We start from the raw sequence: 18078 nt of genomic DNA, 5'->3' as shown, positions 1-18078 counted from the left end.
GAGAACATAAGCCATTAACCTCTATTCGTTAAAGAACAATGTCAGGATTGTAAGATTCAACGTGCGTGTATTGCTAAGCAAGCAATGTCTTCTTCAATTACACGGCCTGATAAATCAAAATATTCTATAAAGGCAACAAGTGAAATATTGAAATAAGAACAGCTAAGTGGGTGACATTTCTTTTTAAACTTGCCCTTAGTTGCAGCAATGGATTCCAGAAGTCACTGACCTGGTTTGATAATGAAAGCTAACATTTGCAGCTTCCATCTACCCCTTATTATTTCCAGATTCGTAAGTTCCGCTCTTATCCACCATTTAATCTCATGAATATATCTGTTTATTATTTATTGCCTAGAGGCGATTCAGTTCGCATTGTGCGCTATATAAGTATTTCATTCATTCATTCATTCACAAATAATAATAATCTATAATAATTAAAGACGTATTAAACCTAAAACCAAAAGTATAATATACTGCAGCTTAACAATCCTTGGATGCGATGGCTGCTTTTTTTTTCTTTTTTAGGCTTTTTCTCTCTGTTTTCACCTTTTGATCTGGCCAGTAACACACCTCTTGTATTCGAGTGCCTACCTACACTCTGGATGAAGGAGCACAGAGGGCACCTTTGGGCAGCAGCATTGTCAGTGTGGGGGAGGGGAAAAGCTGTTAGATGTACTAGCAGATTTGCAACATATAGTAGATATACTAATGCCCCGTACACGCGGTCGGACAATCCGACGACAAAATACGTCTGATTTTTTCCGACGGATTTTGGCCCAAACTTGTCTAGCATACACACAGTTGCACAAAGTTGACGGAAAATCCGATCGTTCAGAATGTGGTGACGTAGAACATGTACGACGGGACTATAAAGAGGCCAGCAGCCAATAGGTTTTATCTCGTAATTTATTCTGAGCATGCATGGCACTTTGTCCGTCGGAATTGTCTACACACGATCGGAATTTAAGCGATTGGATTTTGTTGTCGGAAAATTTGCTGGAGGCTGCCATTTTGCTGAACCCCAGAGCCCATGAACAGCAGTAAATCATAAAGCAGAACTAAACCCATCAATTTAAAGGTTTGAAAAAACAGCGATATCCCTGGAATGGCGGCATTGCTAACTGTCACATTTGCTTGTTGTCCATAAGCAAACTGTCAAGCCATCAAATAGCTGGTGTCCTAACTGATCACATGTGCAGCACCGTGGCAGCTGCAGATCAAACAGAAGCAGATTTCTTGGCTGTTAGGGATGAGATGGTTTACTTCCGATTTAAGGCTGTTAGAAGATCGGCCTCTACAAACGTGGCAGTGCCTAAACTAGGACAGCAATTGAGCATGTGCAGAGCAGGGTGAGGCAATGTATTACTGGATTTAAAACAGTATAGGCACTTATTTTTAATGTTTTATAGCTAGACCTGCAAAAGAGACCAGCCTAAAGTGATCTTGCAGGACTTAATTTTCTGACTAAAGTTCCACTTTAACCACCTCGCGCCCGCCCTATAGCCGAATGACGGCCGTAGAGCAGGCGCTTTCGTCCGGGAGGCCGTCCCTGGATGTCCTAATGTTTACTTCCACAATGCGCCCCGCCGCGGGCGCGCATCGCGGAAGTTATGTGTTCACCGTGTCCCTCGCTGTAAACGGCCAATCACAGCGGCCGTTTACAGCGTGATCGGCGTGTCCAATGGGAGATGATCTCATATGTAAACATATGAAATCATCTCTCAGCGCCGCTCTCCCTCCTCACACAGACAGAGTGTGAGAGGGGAGAGATGAACGGCTGCAGCTGCAGCCGTTCTGCTTTGATTTGATAAAAAAAAAAAAAAGTAAAAAAAAAAGTGCCATCCTCCCCCAGCAGTGCTACCTGCCCCCAGTGCTACCTGCCCCCAGTGCTACCTGACCCTAGTGCCACCTGCCCCCAGTGCCACCTGTTGTCAGTGCCATTTGTCCCCAGTGCCATCTGTCATCAGTGCCACGTATAAGTGCCATCTGTCATCAGTGCCACGTGTCATCAGTGCCACATATTAGTGCCATCTGTCATCAGTGCCACATATTAGTGCCATCTGTCATCAGTGCCACGTGTCATTAGTGCCACGTATAAGTGTCATCATTGCCACGTATCAGTGCCATCTGTCATCAGTGTCACGTGTCATTGTCCTGGTGCTTCAAAAGTGTAATAAATAGTCAACAAGTTAGATGTGTAATTTGTGCTCCTAGAACACATGATGGCGCTACCTGAATGTTGGGCCTCTCTATGTGGCCAGGCTGTGAAAAAGTCCCGCACATGTGGTATTGTAATACTCAGGAGGAGTAGCAGAATTTTTGGGGGGTGTCATTTGTGGTATACACATGCCATGTGAGAGAAATAACCTATTACAATGACAATTTTGTGGAGAAAAAAAAAATTAAAAATCGTAATTTTGCAAAGAATTGTGGGAAAAAAATGCCAACATCAAAAAGCTCACTATGGCTCTTACTAAATACCTTGGAATGTCTACTTTCCAAAAAGGGGTCATTTGGGGGGTATTTATACTTTCCTGACTTGTTCGGGTCACAAGAAGCGAGATAGGCCACCAGTACATCAGATGTGATCAATTTTGTGCGATTCGCACCACAGCTTGTAGACTCTCTAACTTTCACAAAGACCAAATAATATCCACTAATTTGGGTTATTTTTACCAAAGATATGTAGCAGTATAAATTGTGGCCAAAATTTATGAAGAAAAATTAATAATTTGCATAATTCTGTCACAGAAACAAAGAAATATGCGTTTTTTTCAAAATTTTTGGTCTTTTTTCATTTATAGCGCAAAAAATTAAAACCCCAGAGGTGATCAAATACCACCAAAAGAAAGCTCTATTTGTGGGAAAAAAAGGACAAAAAATTCATTTGGGTACAAAGTTGCATGACTGAGTAATTGTCATTCAAAGTGTGAGAGCACCGAAAGCTGAAAATTGGTCTGGGCAGGAAGGGTGTTTAAGTGCCCAGTAAGCAAGTGGTTAAAGCAGACACTGACATGATAACATTGGGTGGCACAGTGGTGTAGTGGTTAGCACTCTCACCTAGCAGTAAGAAGCGTCACTGGTTCAAATCCCAACCACACCACAACACTACCTGCCTGGAGTTTGCATGTTCTCCCTGTACCTGCATGGGTTTCCTCCAGGTACCCTGGTTTCCTCCCACACTCCAAAGACATGCAGGTAGGTTAATTGGATTCTGGCCCTAGTATATGAATGGGGACCTTGGATTGTGGGCTCCTTGAGGGTAGGGACCAATGTACAGGGATAGGGACAATTGTAGACACTCACTCAGGTTGACCTGGATGGACTGGTGTCTTTATTCAACCTAACTATGTAACACTCACTTGTTATGTGAAGTATGTCCTCCGATGTGATGTCCAGTTTCAAATTAAAAACTGTGGACGGCCGGTTCCATCTAGCTTGTGGGCATGTGAAGCCCACAAACATTTACTTCCTGGATGCGGTGAATGCTGAGCTACCAGCAATCACCGCTCGTTCTCGCGCATGCTCAGGGTTAACGCCGCAGAGTGCCGTAAACTTCCAGGTTGCCATCACAACGGGCAATCTCTTGAGATTTTGCGGTGGCAATCCACACTGACTCCTGGGAATGCAGAAACGTAGCTCCCAGGAGACAGTGCGCCGTCCTCCCCAGATAAAGTGCACCGCCGGGGATAAAGAATATACATGCCTACTCCCGCGAGAGTCCAAAACAGGAAGTTCCACTATAAAGGCAGATTACAAGGTAAACACACAGCACAAAAATGTTTTTTTTTTTTTTTTTTTCATTTAGACATCTGTTCAATGGGATTAACATAAAGTTTACAATATGTGTGGACCTCCACTTTAAGTTGAATTTGTATGTAAGTTGAAACAGGTACATTACTTAAGTGTAACTTCAGCTGTAAAACATTTTTTAGGTTTTGGATAGCATAGGGAAGAGTTAATTGGCCATACAGTGAGGTGGCATTGCTGACAGGTCTGCCGAACAGTAGGTGGCAGCATGCAGTAAGCAGCAAGCTGGCCAGCCGGCATTTTCTGTGACCAGTGTGACATCACATCACTTGTATGTAAGTCTGATGTTTGTAACTTGAGAACTGCCTGTATCTGTTTAATCAGTGCAGAAAAGAGAAAATAATCTACCAAAAGTCTTGTGAACTAATAATTTCCTGTGCTACATCACTGCTCAGAATTCATATAAGTTCCTGGCTATTTCTGAGGATTGTAGAACACTTCACCCATAATATGGAAAAGAGGAGAGGGAAAGCTGTCCTGTTCTTGGATGATAACAATGCTCCTCTATAGATACTGGGTGTTGTGAATGTGTTACTGACAGGACCACAGGTGAAAAAAAAAAGCCTAAAAATAAAAATAATGCAGCCACCATATCTAAGAACTGGTAAGCTAAAATATATTACATTTTAGATATGCTTTAAGGGATTTTGCTATGCCTGCAAGCTTCTCCACAAAATGTTTTCTTCATTGTTCCCTATGAGGATAGATGTGGTAGAGATCATAAAGTCCAGCTTTAGCCTAGACCATGGAGTTGGAACAATTAAAACATATGCCAGGTTTTTACTGCTGTCTGTGATGTCATGGAGGAACTTCTTATGGACACAAAGAAATAAAGCTATGGGAATCATTAGTAAGGATGCAGAGTGATATAGAAGAGAACGAGGAAGGGTCAGAACTTTTTTTATTGCTGTTTGTGTTCTTGTTGAGATGATTACCCTTACTTTCTCTATGACCAGCAGGAGAGGAAGTTAGGGGTAATCTTAGTAACGGGGGTCACTGACAGCAATACAAACATGACATAAGTTCTAACACATCTCCCCAACCTCTCCAAAACCAAATAAAAAAAAAGATTTAGCTGTAGTTGGTTTTTTAAGCCCCTTCAGACAATTGTGGTCCATTGCATTATTTTAGGCAATAACATGTGCGTAAATGTAGCCCATATATAAACGTAGCCCATGGCTGCCAACACACAACAATGGACCTACAAACCTTCAGCCTTTTCTAAAGCAGTGCACCACATAGTACTGAGTTCTCTGCATGGAAAGCTAATATGTTATTTTTTTTTTATTCTCAAAGAAATTTAGCAAAAATTTTTCCCATGAAGAGGCATGCATGCTGAGTGCCAAAAGCTGTTTAAAGTGTATCTCTAGGCAACATCTTCTCTGAATAGAGCAGGAAAGCATTAGACTATCTGTCAAGTTTTTATTTTAGTCTATGTCCCCGATGGGCAAATGTACCCTTCTATTTGCTATGGTGATGGGAACTCCAAAATTTCAAAGTTGTCCCCAGAGCATGAGGGGAGATTTTCCAATGGGGATGCCTGTTCCAGGGACATCTGCCTAAAAGGGAATTCCCCTCACTTGTGTTGGGTCTCTGGAACATAGCCAACAAAAAATAAACGTATAGGAATTTTAACCCTTTTCTACTCTAAAACAAAGAAAAAACATTTTGGCTATACTTGATTCCGTTGTTAACTCCCAGTGCTATAGCTTTTCGGCCTCAAATATTTCAAAGCAAAACTGCAAATTGGGAATGTAAAGCCTCAGAAAAATGATGGGAAGTCTCCAATATAAAAGAGTGACCACCATTATTTCATACCTTGTGGTCTATGCAACCTGTGTTGGTTGCTTTATTTTTCAGCTAGTTCTTTTTTGTAGGGTTTTACTTTAAGGCTACATTATGGCAGTCTAATGAATTCCAGTGTGGTAGGTCCATAGCTTACATTCTCTTGTGTTTTTCTTAAACCGTCCTTTATATACCAACAGGCTAAGAAAAATTTCCGTACACATCGGCAATCTTTCCGAGGAAAGTTCCGGTAAAGAAATAATTGTTACAGAACTAAGGCAATGAGATAAATTTCAGTTCCCTAAGACTGGAAGATATACTTACTTAAGCATTAAATATTATGACAGATATGTGCAGTGAGTCATCACACCCTGCTTCAGGGTGGAGGGAGCTAGAGCAGGTAATGTTACTAAAAATTGTATGTGGGGTGAGGGATGTCACTCCCACATGTTGTCAACCATAATAATAATACCTACTCAAGTCTTTGTCATCAGCACCGTCAACAAAGGGCAGTTATTGCTGATGCAATATACATATATTAATACATTTTATCGTTACAGTTTTCCTCTATATTGGTAGGATTTGAAATTAAACAGTAACATTATTTTTTTTTCCAGTGATTTTTTTTTTATGGACAGAGGAACTAACAGCAAGGTCATGCAGATGCCTACAAGTAATGATATGTTATAGTTATGGGCCATTCACACTTTTGCATTGTATCACAATGCATAGCAATGCACGTACTGCAGTGTGGTGCATTGTGGTGTCGTCATTATGAAGTTCTCCCAGTGCACTAATATAATTTGCCCCAACACCTCCACACTACAGTGCTCCGCAACGTACATGGTGTTCCTGATGAGCTGTCTATTTTTGGTTGCCTTGTGGTACTTTGGCAGCTTATTTAAAATAATGGGCTACTTTAACGCAACACATGTTAATACCCAACACAACACATATGTGTATATTCATTAAAGTGTAATTATACCTGAAAGGGGAAGAGTTATAACCCTTCTCAGGTTATTTTTTTTTCTGAGTTGTGGAGATTTTCCTTATTTTTGCTATTTTGGAGACGCAACAGGAGATGGAAGGAAAAGTAAAAGGGAATTCTAGTCTTGGACAGTTGTCACCAGAACATTTGTCCCACTTCCCTCACTTCTTGGTCTCATAATAGCTCTGGAATTTAGGACTGCTTGCTTTATGTTTTGGTGACAGTGGTCACTTGGATCATAAGAGGGGTGGTCACCGGAGACAAAGACCACAACCTAGTCGATGATCTGACACTTCCCTGCTCTATCTAAAATTAAACACATTTTTTGCCTTTACACATACTATAACAACATAATGCAGCACTGAAGCATGAGTGGGAGCTTTGAGAGGTTATGATACCTTCTTTGGCATGTGTATGGATTATACAGTTCAAAACAAGATGGTAAACTCTTGTGCTCACCCAGGGATAAGCAATTTTTCCACAATGATTAGATGGAAAATTATGAAGCACTTGGTTGATTTGCCTGTCAATATAGTAGGGTTTAATACAGGTATACCCCAATTTTAAGTACACAATGGGGTTTATTTACTAAAGCTGGAAAGTGCAAAATCAGGCTCACTTCTGCATAGAAACCAATGAGCTACTAACCTTGGCTTGTTCAATTAAGCTTTGGTAATAAAACCTGGAAGCTCATTGGTTTCTATGCAGAAGTGAGCCTGATTTTGCACTTTCCAGCTTTAGTAAATAAACCCCATTGTGTTCTTAAAAGTGGGGTATGCCTGTATAGTAGTCTGAAATAGTTGTCCTGGTGATAGCAATTCTTTGTTTGGTAAACCAGGGTAATCTGAGGGGTTGATTTACTAAAGGCAAAAAAGACTTTGCATTTTTCAAAGTGCACTAGAACTCTGCAAGTGCAGTTGCCCCAGAGCTTATTAAACGAGTTAAAGCTTCACTTTGAAAAGAATATCCAATCACGAGCAAGGGAAATAAAAATAAACTGCATTTTTGCTTGCACATGATTGGATGATGGAAGTCCGCAGAGCTTCTGCTCATTTACTAAGCTCTGGAGCATGTGCTCTTGCAGAGTGCAACTGCACAGTCTGTTTGCATTTAGTAAATTCACCCCTTAGGGCCGGTTGCTGATAGGGTTTTTCACTAGGTCTTTAATTTGATAAGGCGCTGCTTGCTCAGAACCAGAAAGTTTGTGGGTCAGAGGGAGAGATTCTGCATGTGTATCCCTGTAAAAGATTCTGCCGGGTAGCTGTCAGTCAACACGTTTCAGAGAAATATTGCTCTCCTTCATCAGGATTTAGGTATATGAGGATTCTGGTCTTCTCTTTGACCCCTTAGCTTTAATCCTTTGTATACTCAGTTTATGATCTGAAAAGAGGACCAGAGGCCGCTTACTATAGACCTAGTGAGAAACTTTGTCTAGCAGCATACAAAGTATAACCTAGATTATCGAGAAGAGAATTCCTATAGACGGAGAATTGTACCAATAGATCTGTTATTTCAGACTGCTATATCAAGTCCTCTTATACTGATAGGTAAATAAGCCGAGTGCTTGGCATTTTTCTATTTTTTGGATTAAAACTATCTAATCATTGTGAATACACTGTTTTATCCCCTGGTGAGCCCAGCAGTCTTTTATCTTATTTTGTTTTATTGGATACTTAGGGGGATCTGTGTTTGAGACTGTAGCCATTACCATTTTATCACAAAATAACCTCTCTACACTGAGCAGTGCATCTTCCTTTATTTTTAATGATTATCTACATAGCCTAAATGGCTGCACACTATATTTCTAATGGAGCATAAAAATAAAAAAATAAAGTTAGCAGCTACAAATACTGTAGCTGCTGACTTTTAATAAAAGGATTCTTACCTGTCCAAGGATATAGCGCTGTTCCTACCCAAGCCGGTTCTTCACCGGTCTTCGGGTCCCTGGTATGTTTACTTTAGGAAGCCGGCTGTGACTCCTTGTGGCTTTACAGCTGGCTTCTGACTGCGCATGTGTGATCCACGCTGTGCTTTGTGAATGGTCCCGTAGTCTTCTGGGACCTGTGACGCAAATACGGGGGGGGGGGGGGGCAAACATTCACTCAGATCATCTAGGAGCTGGGAACGGTTACCTGTCAAAACCAGGTAAAGTTCCAAAATATGAAGAAGAGTGGTAGAGGAGGCAGAAAAGCAGAACGTCCCCTTTTGAAATTCCGCTTTAAAGACCTAAGTGTTTGCATCAGCATGCTCGGTGTTGTTCTTAAAATACTATATTATGACATCTGAGTTGTGGCGTACGATGTTGTCAGCTATGTTTTTTGATCTATCAAAGTGTGTGTCTTATAATATATCTCTACATGTATACATTTATGTCTATACTCTTTTACAGATGTATGTATTTCCTGAAGAAGCTAAGATATAGCGAAACTAGTAGAAATACTTCACCACCTGTACCAGTTTGTTATTGTGAAATGTTTTTATTGTATCAATAAATTGATGTATTTTTTAGATATTGGCCTAAATAAAGTATATTTACTATAGTCTTAACATGTACCGTCCGCTAGCTCCCCTTTCTTTTTGGTAGTTCTGGTTGGGGACCAGTTCTCCAAGTTTATATTCAATATATTTATGGATGATGGTACAGTTTACAAACACTTCCAGTTGCTATAAATCGTGAGGCCATTCATTTTCTCATTTTCTCTACATGTATAGGATATAGATCAGTGTACATGAAAATAGAACTTATTCAAAATTCCATTCCGTGAGTTAATATTAATCTTATTCAGGATTTATATAGTGGCAACAGTTTACGCAGTGCTTTACAACATGGGGGCAAGACAGTACAGTTACAATACAAATCAATACAGGAGGATTCAGAAGGCCCTGCCCGTTAGAGCTTACAACCTATTGAGTTTACAAAATTGTTGTTGCTATGTCCCTGTAAAAACCCAGGACAGCTTTGTGATCTTAGAGGATTACCTTTGGTTTCTTCCAGTCTACACGAGGTTGTTCCCGACCATCATAGGATTTCCATTGCTGCAATATCTGCGATACCCTGGCGTCCGTGTAGTTAACAAGCTGAAATCCTGTAACATTGGCTCCTGCTTCTTGAAATTTCTGCAGTTCGATGTCCATGAAACCCTAAAATTTCCAAAGAAGATATTTTTTTTATATATTTTTTAATCTATTACAGGGCACTACAAGCTGTTAAAAATGTTTTGGATCCATAGCAAAACACCCTGGATAGCTAACAGAGATTAGGGGGTCGATTTACTAAAGGTAAATAGACTGTGCACTCTGCAAGTGCAGATTTTTCAGAGCTTAGTAAATAAGATACATTTGTAAAGAGTATCACAAGGAAAATAAAAACACTGCATTTTTGCTTGCACATGATTGGATGATGGAAGTCAGCAGAGCTTCTGCTCGTTTACTAAGCTCTGGAGTAGGTGCTCTTGCAGAGTGCAACTGCACTTTACAAAGTGCAAAGTCCATTTGCCTTTAGTAAATGAACCCCTATGCACACGTTTCTATAAAAGCAGGACAGTTTCAAGAGTTATATGTAATGAAAAAGATAAGTAGGCTTCCCTTGCTAAGCTATTTCTGAACTAAATGTACTGTACATCCCGTGGTTTCAATACATTATGTAAAATCTGCCTGTGACTGACTGCACAGAACTCACATTAAAGCCTAACTACAGCCAATTTTTTTCAGTTTTTAACCGCTTTAGCCCTGGAAGGATTTACCCCCTTAATGACCAGGCCATTTTTTGTGATACAGCACTCCGTTACTTTCTAACTGACAATTGCACGGTCGTGTGAAGCTGTACCCAAACAAAATTGATGTTCTTTTTTTCCCACAAACAGAGCTTTCTTTTGGTGGTATTTGATCACCTCTGCAGTTTTTATTTTTTTGCGCTATAAACAAAGAAAGACCGCCAATTTGAAAAAAAAAACAACTATATTTTTTACTGCTATAATACATATCCAAAATAAATATGTATATAAAAACAAATGTATTCATCCGTTTAGGCCAATATGTATTCTTCTACATATTTTTGGTAAAAAAAAATCCCAATAAGCGTATATTGATTCGTTTGCGCAAAATTTATAGTGTCAACAAAATAGGAGATAGATTTATGGAATTTTTATTTATTTATTTATTTTACCAGTAATGGTGGAGATCAATTATTTTTAGCGGGACTGCGACATTGCGGCGGACAGATCAGACACCTAATTGACATTTTTGACACTTTGGGAACTAGTGACATTATTACAGTGATCAGTGCTAAAGATATGCACTGACATTGTATAAATGACACTGGCAGGGAATGGGGTTAACATCAGGGGGCGATCGAGGGGTTAAATATGTTCCCTGTTTGTGTTTTCTAACTTTATGGGGGGCTGTGTGACTGAGGAAACACACCGATCCATCTTCCTGCATAGCAGGAAGACAGATCTCAATGTCATCCCCTGACAGAATGGAGATCTGCCATGTTTACTTTGGCAGATCCCCTTTCTGTCTCTGTAGGCAACAATCATGGGAGGCCACTGGACCCACTGATTGGCTCCTCTGTGCGCATCTAAGAAAGCTAGTGTATGACTTGCCGTACCGGTACATCAGCACAGCTGAGCCACCTTGCCACAGTACATCTGCGGCGGGTGGTCGGCAAGTGGTTAATAGAATAAAACTGGATGTATAAATTTAGTTTTTCAACTGCTTCTGATTCAGCCAGCAGGCTGAACAAAAGAAATCTTACAGATCCCTCCAGCCACACAAACAAGGTGGATGGAGAAATCCTCCCTGGTTGAACATTGTATTCTGACAGCAGGATCTATTGTTGTCAAACTTCATTGATCAGTGGCTACAGCCGCTGATCAATGTAGTTTCACCACATTGTAGTTTCACCACAGTTGGAGGGCTGAGGTTTCCTCCCCCTGCTTTAAGGGGTTAAAACAGGAAGTGAGGAGGACAACACAGATCGCTCCTCGGGAGGCAGCACACACATGTAAACTAGGTGTAAACTAGGTCTTAGACACTTCTTAATAATATGCATCCAGTCCACCAAGACTTTATGTAACAATGTAGGAGGATAATTAACCACTTGCCGACCAGCGGCCGCAATTTAACTGCGGCAGAATGGCATGGCTGGGCAAAACAATGTTATGTTACGTCGCTGCGCCCTGTGGCCACTAGGGGTGCGTACGTGCCGTTGGAGGTGATCGTTTAACCCTCTCACTGCCACCAATGTCATAGCAGAATGCTATGACTAAGGGAACTGTTTACTCTAACTCTATATCTGTACAGAGTTACAGACTTTCAGTTACTGAGCTGCAGGAAATGTCAATTGACTGCGAGTGCAGTGATCACTGCACTTGTGTTTCACTGAGATGTACAAGTCTGTATGCTGCAGTGGCAGACAGCACTTGCAGTTTATTTATTCACAGAGATCTGTGAGGCTGTGTGAGCAGAGCCACTCAAAGCCATGCCAAATTTCAAATATGACAGCTGCTGTGGGATGAAGAACCCTCGTGCACTGTCAGAGGGGGATGGATTTCGAGGGAGTCTACATGGTTCCATGTTACATGTTTTACCCTAAATTTATTGTACTTAACCCCCCACCCCCCAAAAATAAAGGTGTGTCCCCTTGGCACCATTTACTATATAAATATATAGCACTTAAAACCTTTCCAAAAACGTTTGGAGCCCCGCCCCTCACCCCCAAGTACATGCACATAGGAACATAAACACACATATTGGGGCGCCTGTGTACAAAAATGTAATTTGTGCTGCACATGTTACATATCGCCGCATGCACATGGGCACGCATATGGCTTGACATGTGTATCTGTTTACTCAGTACAACCTCACCTTTATTATTTTACAAAAAAAAGTATATATTGCGTTTGTGTGCCCTCAAATTAAATGTAGCATATTTTTACAGAAAATTTGTGCTTAATAAATTGTGCTAATATCATGGGACATTTGGAATTATGACTATTTTGTTCTCCGTGGTCTCTACATTCAGAAACTATATCTTGTTTAGGGGTTTTAACCTAAAATTATTTTTAAACCTGTGTGCAAAAAACACAAAAGGCTCTGGCAGTGGGTTAAAAAAGTTGTGTCACAGTAAAAAAAATATTATACATCTTATTCTATATATTATCCAGTTTAAATTAACACTAAAATTATGTTTCTGGTACAAAGCATTGCATAGTTTGTTAAAATGAAAAAAAAAAAACTTTTTTTTTTTTTTCGTTTTGCAGATTTTCTTGTTATGCAACACTGAAAAATTAAGAAAGAAATGACTGAAAACATAAAAATTTATGGTAAATATGTTGAAAGGAAAAGAATCTACAGAAAATAATTTCTAAGATGAGAAGCAGAAGAAAGTAAAACTGGCAATTTTCCATGAAAAAACGAAGTTTGGCAAAATCACTACACTCATCTATAACAATAAATGCATGAACGATAATACATATTAGGAGAACGAGCAAAGACCTTCAAAGAAGGATCATTAGGAATACATTTTAAAGAAATTTCCCGAAATTAAAGCTTCACATTTTTTATATTTTTTTTTTAAGAGAGGGAAAAATCACTAGAAACCCTGTAGAAAAAAAAAAGTTAGGGATGTCCTGTTTTGTCCTGATTGGATTGAACTATTGTTTATTTTATATATATATATATATATATATATATATATATATATATAAACTTTAACTTTAGATATATTTTATTATTTTAAAATGTATACAGTACGTGCTCTTAATAACTGGGTTGAGATCTTGGGCTCTAGCGATGAGATTTGGTTGCCATAGTCCTTCCCTACCCATTTTAGAGTTGGAGAATTCCTGCACACTTCGTGGTGTTCCCACTCTTTGTACAGCATTCTCTATTATATAACATACATAAGAAATCTTAGAGGAAGAGTGGGAGCCTTTTATATATGAGCCAGCAAATCTCCAGACATCGGAATTTAAGCACAGGGATCTCAAACCTGCAGCCTCCCAAAGAGCTATATATATTTTTTTATATATTCTTTATTTTCATGTTTTGTTGTATTATACAGACATTTAATCTTTTGCATTCATCATTGACATTACATCCCAAAGAGATATATAATCAGTTTATCAGATAAATATCAGTAATAGTGGAACATGAGATATGCTAGTGTTCGAATGATGGTATGGAGGTGGTTACTGAGCATTAAAATATGGTGATTTTAGTAATAAAAAGTAAAATTACGTTTCTATAAGGTGAAACTCCCCTTTAAATGATTTAGCTAATGACTGAATGAACCTGGTACCACCTACTGTATGTGAAGAGATACCATGTTCTTTAAGTTCTCTATGGCAATTAAACTTTTATAGTACTATAGCCAATGAATACAAAGAGCTTCAATCTAGTTTATCGTGTACCTTTATGTATTGTGTTAGGCTTTACAGAACTGACCTCTTATTGAACATATTATATGCCAATAAATGAACCCCAGAAATGCAATTACGGGCTTCACAAAAAAGTCCATGAACTTCAAACACTTACTGTGAGCTGAAAATTCAGCTCACAATTTATAATATTTTTGTGTTCTTTAACAAAAGCAGCAATTATTCAGTAGTTGCCAATGCGTATAGAACTCTGCGGCATAGCATTGTCTGCTGGTTCCTGTGACAACGCATGCTAGGTAATGCAATCACAGCACTCCAATCAACAATGTCTCTATTTGTACCATGAGCAAGTACAGAATGCTCCAACTGTGCATCACGCCCCTGCAAATTCCTTTCAACCCCGATACTTCACTTACCAGGTTGGCAAGAATATAGTGATATCCAACAATGTTCTTTTCTAGCTTGACAATCTATAAGGCCAGAAAAAAAAGGGTTAACATATATTAAAGCTTTAAGGGACAATTTCTAATACTCGGCCTATTCATTTAGCTAAGATAACAGCAGGCAGATAGGAACCTATAACACTACACTAGGACAAAGTCCCCTGGAACCCAAGGTGAAGATGTCAAAGTGCACAACCTGCCGAGCTGAGATGGATTGTGTTTACACATTCACATGTAGAGTAGTTGAGGTTTTCAAAGAATCTCTTGGCAGTTTGACTGTTACCTGGTGCATCCAGTCCTGGACTGGACTCCTTGACGAATTGTGTGTAATACTGCCCCACCTCTGGAAGTTGAGCATTGGAGATGATAAACAGATGGCCTGACAGGTTCATTTTAAAGGGCTTCACCACCATAGGTGCTACGACTAAGGCTTTGTAACTGATACACTAGACTGGATTCTTACTGTGACAGACCGCCTGGCGCCCTGCTTAGGTGCCTCCACCAAGATATAGTTCCTCCACTCTAGAACCAAGAGCCAGGTTTTATAGCTGAGAATTGCACCCAAGAACTAGACAACACTAGCTTAAGTGCAAACTGGAACTGACTTTATTGTAAATTCACCCAGATTATATACCACACAAAATCAGATAAGATCACCTTATCCTAAACAATGCAAACAGTAATACCATCGGTACATCTAACATTACATCTAATGAACAGCTAACATAAACCTAAGCAGTAAGCTAATCAACAGCTAGCAACTAATAGCTAACAGTGATCTAATTAACAGAAAGCTAATTAACAACTAGTCACCTAGACAAGTCTAGATGACGCAGGTCAGCGCCCACCCAGACAATTTGGCAGCAGTACCCTAGAAAGAAGAAGACACAGGGTTGTCCAGATCTCACTAACCAGCTTTCTTTTCACTTCCAACTTTTCACTTGAGTTTCAAGTTGGCTGAGACTGTCGTGGTTTCCTTGACTGTTAAATGTGGCAATGTAATCTTGCATTATATAACGGGACATTTTCCTGAAGGCTTGGAGCTCCCTCAAATGCCAGAGCCCATGGTCAGTAGGCAAGAGGCTACCCTGCAGTCCCCTCCAAAATGTCCCGGTTGGGTCTGTTACAACTACCATATAAGCTAACAAAGGATTTATTGTGGAGTAATCACCGTGCTGCTGGCTTTTCTTCTGTGAATTCACATTCCTAGGGTTAACAGGTACCCCTGCCTGTGCACCGCATTCTCCTTTTCCATCAGCATTATGAGGTTTAAGCCTAGATGTTTGTTTTTATGTTCCACTCCTCCGCCATAAATTAAAAGTTTTTGTTGTAAATGTCAACAGTATCATTCATAAATTAACTTCCCAAATGTGGAGCAATTCTTCTTCAAAGTTCACAGCAGAAGCAATGAAGTCATCCATTTAATCAAAGTCTCTCATTAGCTCAGCTTCCCTTGCTACCCCCTCCCAGCAGTGACTCATAAGCCTTTCAACCTTCTGTCTCTCAACACTGAGCAGATTCTCAGAGAGGGGAATAGGGTGAGTTGAACTGTTAGGGGGACTTCAGTGCTTCTGCTGGTAAATTGAGGATGAAAAGCCTCACAGTGCCCTCAGCTCAGCTTGCATTAAAGTTTATTTACAGCTTGTTAATACTTTACATCATCCATAGCCTCATCAACACAATTTCACCTAGTTATATACTTAAAAAAATCAATTGATATTAGCTTCCTCTGATTCACTGCACAGTAGGACTAATATTGGGAGGGATAGGGTCAACCCTTTTCGCCAATCAGGTTTCCCAGCATTGCACAGTGTTGTCAGTGTTCCTTACTAAACATACTTTTTGTGAGTTCAAAGACTTTTCAGGGTACTGCTGGCTCACTGCCCTTCCCTGTCACTGACCAATGCTGACTGTCAGGGATGTCAACACTGCAAAAGTGGCTAAAAATAATTAAAATTAGTGATGGACGAACGTTTCGCCCGGCGGTCGTTTCGCGGCGAATTTCCGACATTCGCGGTCCGCACGTTCGAACGCCTTTTTCCGTCGTTCGCCGCGGCGGACTTACGTGTTTAATGTATACAAGAACTTTAACCTTTGGTGACACGTTTATCATGTGATACAGGACAGCCAATTGAGACATGACAGCACATGGACACTTGTACATTCCCCCTAACCTATAAATACACCCGATCCGGTGGCCATTTTACATTCTTTCTTCTGTTACGATAGGGACAGGTTCCTGTGTGGAGTAGGGAGAGATAAACCACTAGCTATTTGGTACACAAAAGTTCTTTTCAGGACTGGTATAGGTGTTAGGTGTTGATAGGTTTGCTGTGCTGCTGATTCTTGCAGCAGCCTGAGTGTCTTTTGTTAGTTTAGAGAAAGGGAAAGGACGGTGTATGCTACAGGGACAGCCAGATTAGTCTTTCATCATCATCATCATCATCATCATCATTAGCTGTTACTATCAAGGTCCACAAAAGAGCTGTTCCAGTAACCACTAATCGTTCTCTTTTTTTGCCAATTTGTATAGGGACAGGAAGGAAGCAGTGTTGTCAGGCAGTGAGGGTAATTTTAAAGACTTGCTGTTATTATTAGTTCCACAAAGGTTCTTTTCAGGACTGGTATCAGTGGTACAGTAATAGGCTTGTACATGTATAATATTCTTTCTTCCAAATATAGAAAGGATATTATACTTGACTGCTGCCCTTCTGCTGCAGTCTGCTAAACATTCACAACTCACTTGTTCCACAAAAGTTCTTATAAGGACTGGTAACTTGGTATAGGGTGCTACGGTACATAGGCTTGAGTGCGGTACAGTCTGCTGTTCTGTAAGGACCGCTATCGGTCCACAATAGATAGGGTTGACGTGCACCACTGCTGACCGCTGCCCTATACTGCAGCAGTCCTTCAGCGGTATAGGGACTGACGTACAGTCTGCTAATCACTAACACACAACCTGCTTGTTCCACAAAAGTTCTTATAAGGACTGGTAACTTGGTATAGGGTGCTACGGTACATAGGCTTGAGTGCGGTACAGTCTGCTGTTCTGTAAGGACCGCTATCGGTCCACAATAGATAGGGTTGACGTGCACCACTGCTGACCGCTGCCCTATACTGCAGCAGTCCTTCAGCGGTATAGGGACTGACGTACAGTCTGCTAAACACTAATACACAACCTGCTTGGTCCACAAAAGTTCTTATAAGGACTGGTAACTTGGTATAGGGTGCTACGGTACATAGGCTTGAGTGCGGTACAGTCTGCTGTTCTGTAAGGACCGCTATCGGTCCACAATAGATAGGGTTGACGTGCACCACTGCTGACCGCTCACCTATACTGCAGCAGTCCTTCAGCGGTATAGGGACTGACGTACAGTCTGCTAATCACTAACACACAACCTGCTTGTTCCACAAAAGTTCTTATAAGGACTGGTAACTTGGTATAGGGTGCTACGGTACATAGGCTTGAGTGCGGTACAGTCTGCTGTTCTGTAAGGACCGCTATCGGTCCACAATAGATAGGGTTGACGTGCACCACTGCTGACCGCTGCCCTATACTGCAGCAGTCCTTCAGCGGTATAGGGACTGACGTACAGTCTGCTAAACACTAATACACAACCTGCTTGGTCCACAAAAGTTCTTATAAGGACTGGTAACTTGGTATAGGGTG

At 40.5% G+C, this 18078-nt stretch overlaps 1 protein-coding gene across 4 annotated transcripts in view; it reads right to left on the bottom strand.

Moving 5' to 3' along the window:
- Window positions 1–18078, bottom strand: part of GRIA1 (glutamate ionotropic receptor AMPA type subunit 1) — a 410043-nt gene that overhangs the window by 152338 nt on the left and 239627 nt on the right. For all 4 annotated transcript variants that reach the window (XM_077468352.1, XM_077468351.1, XM_077468354.1 and 1 more), the window contains exons 5-6: window positions 14382–14435; window positions 9563–9724 (exon numbers count right to left, since the gene is read on the bottom strand). In XM_077468352.1, coding sequence (XP_077324478.1) covers window positions 9563–9724; window positions 14382–14435 — 216 coding nt within the window. The remainder of the gene's footprint in view (window positions 1–9562; window positions 9725–14381; window positions 14436–18078) is intronic.

Source organism: Lithobates pipiens, unplaced genomic scaffold, assembly GCF_037356315.1.
Source record: "Lithobates pipiens isolate NorthernLeopardFrog02 unplaced genomic scaffold, aLitPip1_a1.2 Scaffold_8, whole genome shotgun sequence".
Taxonomy (NCBI): Eukaryota; Metazoa; Chordata; class Amphibia; order Anura; family Ranidae; genus Lithobates; species Lithobates pipiens.
The sequence above is the reverse complement of the archived record's forward strand: the minus strand, read 5'-3'. Positions and strand labels throughout refer to the sequence as shown.